General features: G+C 33.4%; 1 protein-coding gene across 1 annotated transcript; it reads right to left on the bottom strand.

Moving 5' to 3' along the window:
• Positions 1 to 7499: 7499 nt before the first annotated feature.
• LOC141703752 (homeobox-leucine zipper protein HDG2-like) lies at positions 7500 to 9910 on the bottom strand. Its single transcript, XM_074507183.1, has 7 exons — positions 9644 to 9910; positions 9444 to 9548; positions 9112 to 9312; positions 8818 to 8998; positions 8443 to 8717; positions 7980 to 8102; positions 7500 to 7883 (listed from the first exon to the last, which is right to left on the bottom strand). The coding sequence occupies exons 1-7, from the start codon at positions 9908 to 9910 to the stop codon at positions 7500 to 7502; spliced, it is 1536 nt and encodes a 511-aa protein (XP_074363284.1).

Raw genomic sequence — 9910 nt, 5'->3', positions numbered from 1 at the left:
TCTTGCACGTTGTCTGAATTCAGGAATTTTATGTATACGAGATTTATTTGGTCGAGATATCTAGAAAATTTATGTTGATCAGGCGAATGCAAAGGCCAGAAAATGAGAGCTACTCGCTGATGAACTGTATGTTTTTGTCCTGCAGTGTACAAGACATTTATTTGTTGAGAGATTTAAATTTAACCATCTTCGACCCTAATAAATTTTTTAAAAGACAAGATCCTAATTAATTAAACATAATGAATATCTTGTACTATCTATAAGAGATAACCTTTAAATTTACTAAAAAGCTTTGACTTTAAAAGAAGTTATTAATGTAATCATACCATGAATATCGTTCCATATCTAATAGAGAACCTTTAAATTTTAAGTACAAACTTTTTACTTAAAAAATTATTGAATGATTTCTTTTTGAAATGTAACATCTTAAGGGTCATTTGGTTCAACTCATTCTAGTATTATGTATGAGTTTCGTTCTTTCAAACCCATATTTATTGCATGGTTGACTGTTTTTAAAATTTGATATCAATTTCTTAAACATATTTGGAATCCAGTTTTGATAACCCATACTTGTTGCTTGGTTGACTGTTTTTAAATTTTGATATCAATTTCTTAAACATATTTGGAATCCAGATTTGATACCTCAAGGTGAGTTTGAGATGTACGAGGTATGAAATTAAATTTTATTATTTTATTTTTATTTATAAAGTTAAATACAAATTTAAAACACATATCTTAAATATCATGTTGTTTAATCTTAAATAAGTAATGCTTATTTTTATTTAATACTAATTAGTAATATTTTACTTATTTTAAAAATTATAAATTAATGAAAATTTTAAATTTTTAATCACTTTTATTTATTTAATTTTTTAGTTTGTAAGTTGTATATTAACTTAAATTCGACATATGTAATATATAAAAGTTTGATTAAATCAATGAATTAAAAATATTTAAATTAAACAGATTCATTCCAACACCGAACCAAACACATAATATCATAATATCATGAATGATTGCTCAACCACATACCATTTTAACCCAATTTCTTATTCCAAATTCATACTGTCTTGTGAACCAAACAACCCCTAAGGGATCGTTTGGCCAACTAGGTGGTATCAGGTTGGAATCAAAAATCGGTATAAGCTGGTATGAGTTTGGATCTTGATACCGGATATCACCAGTTTGGTTCAAAAATAGGATGAGAATGATACCCTTAAGTGGTGTTTGGTTGATAACTTATTTGGAATCAAGAATCAAAAGACACTTTATTATATTTTTGTTAATTTAATATTTTAATATTAAAAACTAAAATTATACACGATCACTTAATTTAATCATAAATATTACTAGAGTTTTTTTGAAAAATACCTTAGGCTAAAAATATTTTTACAAAAATTTGCAAAATTACCTTTTTATTTGCAAAAATACTATTTTCCATTTTTTTTGCGAATATACGGTTTTATGCAACTTGATGCAACTAGATGCAACTTTAGACGAATTTATGCAACCTCATGTAATCTCAAATGCAATATAAAAAACACAATTCAACTAATTGTGTGTCTGCTTGATTTTAATTGATTCCCTATTTTTGCAAAAAGTTTTAAAAGATAATAAAATCACAATTTTTTTTAAAAAAAGTTAGTGTTTTTGCTTATTTTTCTTATTAAAATATGTGATTATAAATATTTTAACATAGGATCTAAGAAACTAAAATATGCATTCACATTTTTTATTCATCAATATCAAAATTTAACCTAAAAAAAAAGAAGCACACTATAGTTAAAAAGAAAGGCGCCTGTACTATCCTTGTAGTGAGACATGGCCAGGGAGAAGCAAGCAAAGTAGAAGCTTTGCCAGAAGCAAGACGAGGAGGCGGAACTGTCGTAGAAGCGGTAGTTTCCCCTGACTGACTAAAATAGAACAGTCGCGACCTACTTTGATAAAAAAGGCGAAGGGTTTGGCAACAAGCAAACGGCTTTCTATCATAGTTGCAAGGATTCCAAACTTTAACTATAACTACTTAAATACAGTTCAAAGGCTGCTGTTTCATAAGGGGGCTGTTAATTACAAGCTATCAGCGCTGTCTTAGATTAAGTGAGTGAAAGCTGACGATACTATTACCGGGATAAGTCTTTTATGGTCCCAGGAAGGCATATTGAAGGTGTGCGGGTAACTGCTTAAGTTCTACAGAAGGAGCCCTCAGTGCTAGAAAGTGGTGGCAACGCTTTCCGTTCCCCAAGATTTAAAAACTGCCTGCTCCCCGAAACTGCTATCTAGATTAGCTGTATTAGCCGTAACCAGTGTGCTTCGCCTTCGGCAGCACACCTGCTCGATTAGTAAGCCTCTTTGTTGGACCGCCGGCGCGAACACAGTGGCCTCTGACCAGGATCAGTAACCAATTCGAATTTGGATCTTGACATGTCGGTGGTTTTTAACCGTAGGCATTTTTCCAGGAAGTTGGTGTGCTCAAGGAATGAATCTAATCAATTAAGTGGGAAAGAGCCCTCGTAAGGCCTCATTCATCCCTTACCCGGAAAAGGCCTCTCTCATCCCTTGCAGCTAATTAATGGCAGCCCCTTTCTTGCTCATGTTTACCGTATACGTAACCCTCGCTATTTAATCTCCGGCTATTGATATTGAGCCAAATGGGACAGAAGGTACTCTTATATAGAATCTGCTCTGACTGTTCTCATAACCGGCGCCCCCGCATGCACGGGTGGTTGATAAACACGTATTGGGCAGCTGTCAATGGATTTTGTGATCGAATGTCCAACTTTCTATAATTTAGGAGTGAATTGGCTAAGCCAGAGTCTTCCTGACTTGCGGGACTGGTTAAAGCAGCATGGTCAATACACACCTAAAGCGCCTACGTTCCGCTTGCAGTCAATACAACCACAACCTAACTTGCACGAGATTCAACAACTGACCTTCTTCGGCACCAAGACCCTTTAGAGAGAGGGGCGAGGCACAAGAGGATGTACTGGGCCAACCATGACCCTTTTCGAGCAGCTCTTTGCCGCCGAATCTCCTCATTGGCCGATGTCAACGTCCTGTAACACTCCAGCAACAGGAACGGGAATAATAGATGCTACACTGACTGCGCGCTTACTCTATAAATAGAGAAATCAAAGGGGATTCATTGCTCTTTCTCCTTTATATTTCCTACAATATTTTTATTTTTTCACTGGTGAATTTGAATTCTGTTTCTTACCGGTTTCGTTGATTGACTTTTTTTTGGCGATGTTATTTAGACTCTTTCTAGAAGACACAGGTCGATAGCTTATTCTCCCTTCGTGTCAATCATCCAACCAAGAGCTATGAACCCTACTTGTTAACACAGTGCATTTGACATTACCCGAAGACCGGTTTTCTCGAAAAAGTAGAAACGATATTACTTCTGATACTCGATCCAGGCAGAATGGGAATATACACCTCTGGATGGCCGAAGAACCGAAAGAGATGATGTTGAAGCACCTAAAGGAGAATTTGGTGTCTTTCTGGTCAGTAATGAAAGCAATCGTCCCTCCCGTCGTAAAATAAGAGCACCTGGCTCTAATAAAGAGCGAAAGCTTTAGTTGTGAAAGATCTTCCCCAACAGACTTAGTTTTAACTTTTCATTGGCAAACCAAGAGGCAAATGATAAAATATGGCTCTGTTGGAATCATGAAATTCATGTAGTGCTTGTCGGCGCGTTTGAATAGTGTACCGCAGTCAACATCAGCAGAGCGAGAGAAAAAAAATGAAAAATATAATAAAATACGTGTAATGAGTCTCAGCCCTTGTCATAAATGATATCAAGTGTTTGATAGCTCATATGATGGCTTTCTAAACCCTATATCTCATGAATTTGAAAAATGGATTTTTAAATAAAAAAATTTCAACAAAACACATGATATGATACAAGTCTACATTATACTAAAAGATAGTACAGCTGATGTCATTGTTGCTTATATGTCAAATTCTCATTAAATAGCTGAAATCATCAAATCCTACGTGTGTCTCATCTTCCATTAACATTTTTCCCTAATTAATTATATTTTGAATGTCTATCTTTCATTTATAACCTCCATTTATTATCTCTTTTCCTCATTTCTCATTTCTCATGTCTCCCTTCTCATTTTTAAAGTATCCACTAATTCTCTCTTTCACTAATTTAAATATTCATCAATTTATTATATATTTATATAATTAATTAAAAAATCTTATAATTTGTCATACTCTTTTTAGGTGTTTATATTTTTATTTTTATTTTATATCTCAGTATCATAACATGATATAAATATAACACATATTGAAATTAAACTATTTCAAATTATATTTTTATAGAAGAATTAAAATATAACCGGGCATATCCCCGTGATTTAATCTACTTTTATCTATTTCAACCCCATATCTCATACCCAATATTATTAAACCAAACATAGCTTAAGTGGTTTCTAAAACATATTATGCATTATCTTTTAGAGTTGTTTAAATTTTTAATATTAATTTAGTTAAAGAAAAGTATATATTTTTTCAAAAAAGAATTACTAAAAAATGTCTTGAATTAATCTAAGACTTACGGAATGATTGATACTAATATTAATTAACATTCTTTTTCAAAATTAAAAATATGGATTGTTTAATTTTAATATTTTTTAATAATAGATTTGCTTTTTTGTTAAATATATTTTAAGAGGTAATTACATTTTTACTCTCCAATTTTCGTTCAAAAATAACAGCATATAACTAATTTGCAAAAATAGTTCACTACACTTAATTAATCTATTAATTTAATTTTAGTTTGTTATGGTCATTTTACCAACTAACGGTTTTTTTAATCTTTAATCATATTTTAACCCCGACCTATAAAACACATTATTTGAGATAAAATAGTTTCATTCCCCATCTAAGATCAATTATTTAATTGTATTTGATATTGACCAGTATTTAGTTATGCGGCATGGACAAGCAAACATGCAAAAAAGATTTAGGAAAATGTTATTTTCAGACCTCCTTTTTTATGTGCAAAAAGACCAAATTATCCTTATATTCATATTTTTCAGGGCTTTTATTGTGAATGCAGGAGGGGCAATTTTGTCATTTCAGTCTTTTTTTGCTCTGAATATAAAAATTTTGCTCTGAAAATAATATTTTCCAAAGATTTAGTAAATTGGGTTTAATTCGTTCTTTAAAAAATTCATAGTTTATAAAACAGATAAAGTCGATTTTTTTTAAAAAATCGGGTCAAGTTTCCTTCAGAATAAGAGGCCCATTTTAGGTTTGTATGCCAGCCGGCCAGACTGTATCGGGCTCAACCATACTTTTAATCAAACTAATGCGTCCAAAAAATTCAAGTAAGTTACTCATTGCAATTTTGACTCAAAATGATCATCAATTAACTTAATTTGGTCATTCCGTTAAAGTCGAAAACTAAAACTAGTCAAAATCCAAAAATGTTAACGCATGATAGTAGGGGTCATTCTGGACTTCAATATAATTATTAAAACTTGTTTTTTGACTCACAAAATCATGATTAAATCTCGTTTTTAATCTTCTAAGTTTTGAAAATAACACAAGTTCGGACAATCAATGTCAGATATCATCATTATTCTGTGAGCCAAATAGAAAATTTTAGTAATCGTATTGAATTCCAAAACGAGCTCTACCATCCTATGTTACCATTTTTCAATTTTGTATAATTTTAATTTTTGACTGTATTGAAATGTTCAAATTAAGTTAATTAATGACCCGTTTGAGTCAAATTTGCAATGAATGAGATATTTGGACGCAATTAGTCATCCGGTTGATGTTTAACCCATTTATTTATATATCAATATTAGTTCGTGTCCGTGCTTTAAACCGTGGCTTGTTTACAAAAAGAAACAAATATCTTGAATTAGAATAATTTGAATACCGAAATAAATAATATTCCTTTATATTACATTTAGACTTCTCAGTTATTAATTTTCATAAATGTTATTTATTGTATTAAATCAAAAACCAATGAATTATAACTTGTCTTGATTCTAATAGAATAATTTAATATGCTTTTTAAAAATTTATTAAATTTTTTGTACATTTCTAGAATTTATATAGAAAGAAAATCATATTTTTCAGTCGTTTTAAAAAATCTGGGCTTCTAAGGATCGAATAGAACTTTTATTTAGACTTTTTAAGTCTAGGATTTTATCTGAATTTTTTGAATTTTGGATTGATCCAAATTTAGAATAAAAAAGAGACTCGTTTAAGGCCCGTGTCCGTATCAAACCGAGTGAGACTATGTTTAAATCAGACTTTTCATTTTTTTTTGGATTGAATCGGGTTTTAAAATTTCTTAAACATCTAGCAAATAGTAACCAAAAGATGAAAAGTAAAGAGACATGAACTGAGACATAATACATAAATATCCAATATTACAATGTATAAATTAATCTAAATTGATAATTTCGCAACCCCTTGCAATATCAAATTCTTATTTTAATATTAATTATCTTTTATCAACTAAATAATAATTTTTTTAAAAAAAATATTGATTGAGTATATATTTATATTTATATATACACTATATTTTTATTACTCATATTTGTTATATTGTGTATTGTTTTGAATTTTTTTAGTTAGATAACACCGGAAATAAGTACAAATTCACCATCTTCTAAACTGCTTCGAGTCTCAAACACATTTTCAGTGCAAAGTGGCTCATGAATCACAACCAAAGCAGTTGACTGGGTTACCTTGTTATCTTGCTGTATCAGGTGGGTAAATCTCCACATTAGTATACACCAAAGATGTTTTCTCTACTATCATTTTCTGAGTCAAACAGCCCATCAAAACATTAGTAGTAACCATATTTGAGTCTGCTAAACCAGCATCTTCCTTTTGATCATCATTTGTTGCCTCTTTAACAATTTGATCCTCATCCATAACGACATCACAACCCATAAATTTACCCACCACAAATGATATCATTTCTCTGTTTAGAAGATAATTTTCACACTGCTCTTTCTCCATAGCTTCTGTCTCTTGACTTGTTCCCTGATCAGTACCTCTCTCCTTGTCTCCCTTATCACCCTTCTTTTCATTTGTATTTTGCAGTTGGTGTCTTGGCCTTTTTGGTTGCGGAACTTCTCTGTCAGGGTTATCATTGCATCTTGTCAACGAGTGGCCAAAAGCTTTGCATATACTACAAGAATGCGACAACTGGGAATATTCAATACTTACTCAAAGTCTCTCCTCTACACCTTTTTTGATAATAATAGGTACCCATACACATGAAGGTCTAGGTGCAGAATATTCAAGTTCAAATTGGACTCGAGCAAATTTCAAAGATTCAAAATGTGCAGTAATTTCATCAAACTTAATAGGCTTTCCAATGAGCTGAGAAATCATGGTTAAACCATCACGAGACCAGTAGGAAGGTGGCACTTCACCTAGTTTGATCCAGCAAGGCACTTTGTCAATAACTTGTCATGTTTAATGATTACACAAATGATGAAATAGCAACCTCATTTCTATTAGGCCTCATTCATGGAAGCAAGCAGCGCTGCCTGAGATAAGAATTCCTCCACTGCTACTTTAATCCTCTCCGTCGTGAGGTTGATGAGGTCTGCTGCTTGGGAATGCATTTCAGCGGGCGGTACGAATGTCGGAGAATCATCGACCAATAGCTGAAACGAAACGGTCAATAACGATCCTCCGGATCCTTCTGTTCCAGTAGCAGGTCCATCAGGATGCACTGCAAATCCCGATGGAAGAAGGGGTCGATATTGGGAACTTATTCCATTCAGTATCAGATGCATATCCTCAGTTCTTAGGCGGGAAAAGACAATGTATGAAGCCACTGGATCACTGCAACTCTCTTGCAGTAATAGTATGTTCTCTTGGCTTGAGTTCTCAGCCTACAACGAATTTGTGATCGTTATAAATAAGAAAATCATTATTTCCTTTTTACTTCTACTGATAATGAAATGAAAACTTTCTACATATGCACTTACCAGAACCTTGTGTATTGAAACAGAATAGCTAGCTTCATGGCCTTTGGTAATGTGACACACTTGTTCAACAGCAGTTTCACCGGAGAGGACCTCCCATTCCCTACCGGGGTATGGAATCAGCGGCTGTACGTGGAATATTAAGGTCTAATGATTAGTTGTCAGCGTACAACATGGAATAACAGCTAATTTGGAATCTAACTATATAGATGCATGTAAATTTGCGTCAATTTGGCATAACAATGTAAGGAAAGTTGTTGTACTTATATAGACAGTTTAGATAATGAAGTCTAGTTACAATCATAAATTCGTCTGAAGTCTCTATATGTGCACTGATATAATGCCTTGAACCTAATGAAGATAACATAATTTACCTATAGATGATAATTTAAGAAGACCGAATAATGAAAAGTTCTTTCTAATTGCAGTTAAAAGTGGTAATGCATTTAATTTCAGGTAAAGATACCTCGCTTCCTGAGTTGTGATTGCGGAGAAAATCAAACACAGACTTCGGTGGCACTGGAAGCCAAATTGATGAAGCAGCAGATATCAGAGTACCCCTAGGTAGGCTATGATCTCTCATATTCATTCTTGTCATGACCCTAATATTGTCGTCAGTAGAATGTCCCGATAGTTCTTTCCAGTTCCCGGTTAAACCACTAATTCCTGAGTTGAAGTTTAACACCATTTTTGCAGCAAGCTTCAATAGAACTGTCTGAGCTCTTTCATCACTTGACATCACTGTGTGAAAAACATAAATGCATATAGGAGATTCAATTTTATCAAGGAGCAGCAGGAATTTTTAAGTGAAATTCCACTAATGCAAGTTTCATTTACGTACCTAGCTGATTGTATTCCCCAAGAGGGGCCTTTAGCGAGATGTCATTTCCCATCTGTCGACACCTTCTTTCTAGGGTAGAGATCCATCGTTTGGCTCCAAATCCTATACTAGAATCTAGCAGAGGTTGATACATAGCTCTGATAGCCCTGCAGTCCGCATCTACATGCTCAACCCATGTAATCTTGAAAAACATTACATGAGTAAACCATAATTAGGTAATCCAAGAAATATCAATCAAGCTCATACAATGAAATACATAATATATATGATCAACATTGTATGCATTTAGTTCACCTGTGAGAATCCATCAGGTAATTCATGAATAAGGCAACCTGATGGCCTTTTCTTGCACCCGGTTACTGGGACTGGGTGTACACCGTCTAATGAAACGTCAACCACTATCCAGTCATTCTCAGAATATCGCTTACAATATCTAGCAAAATAGGTCTCACGGTTTGGGACAAGTGGTGTAGAGAGTTGATATGTAGCAGCCATCTGAATTAGATTTGCATGCAAGCATACATGATAGATTAATTATATTTCAAAAACTATTAACATGTACTGAATATAATGTTTTTGTTAACTAGACTTAAGGGGAAGATTTATAAATAAAAAAATCTAATTACCACTTGTAGGGTTCCATCATAGTCTGTTGCTCCTTCTGGATTCATCAGGACATCAACTGTCCTAGCCTTTGGGACAATTTCATAAAACATCACATACCAGTTACTCTAGTTAACAAAAAAGATGACAAGTTAGAAAGCAAATTCATCAGTTCTAGATTGACAATGCAAAACAAATACAAAAGAATTTAAATAATACTGACCACGTCCATAAAATAACTGACGAGGTTCTTGGGACTCAATTCAATCCTGGCAGTTTCACGAGAAACTTCAGATGTGAAGCCTACTTGTCTGGGGCCAACCAGATTTGGAAACATTCTACTATATGCCACTTTATCAAGAATTCTGCTTCCATCATCAGCACCGCAATGCCTCCACAGCGGTTCAGTGACCACAGCCATCACTCTCAGCTCTTCTGTCGCCAACCGTACAAGCTCAACTATTGCTTCCTGAAATTTGTTGGCCGTCAT

Source organism: Apium graveolens, unplaced genomic scaffold, assembly GCF_009905375.1.
Source record: "Apium graveolens cultivar Ventura unplaced genomic scaffold, ASM990537v1 ctg7076, whole genome shotgun sequence".
NCBI classification, from domain to species: Eukaryota; Viridiplantae; Streptophyta; class Magnoliopsida; order Apiales; family Apiaceae; genus Apium; species Apium graveolens.
This window is presented reverse-complemented; position numbering and strand designations above follow the sequence as displayed.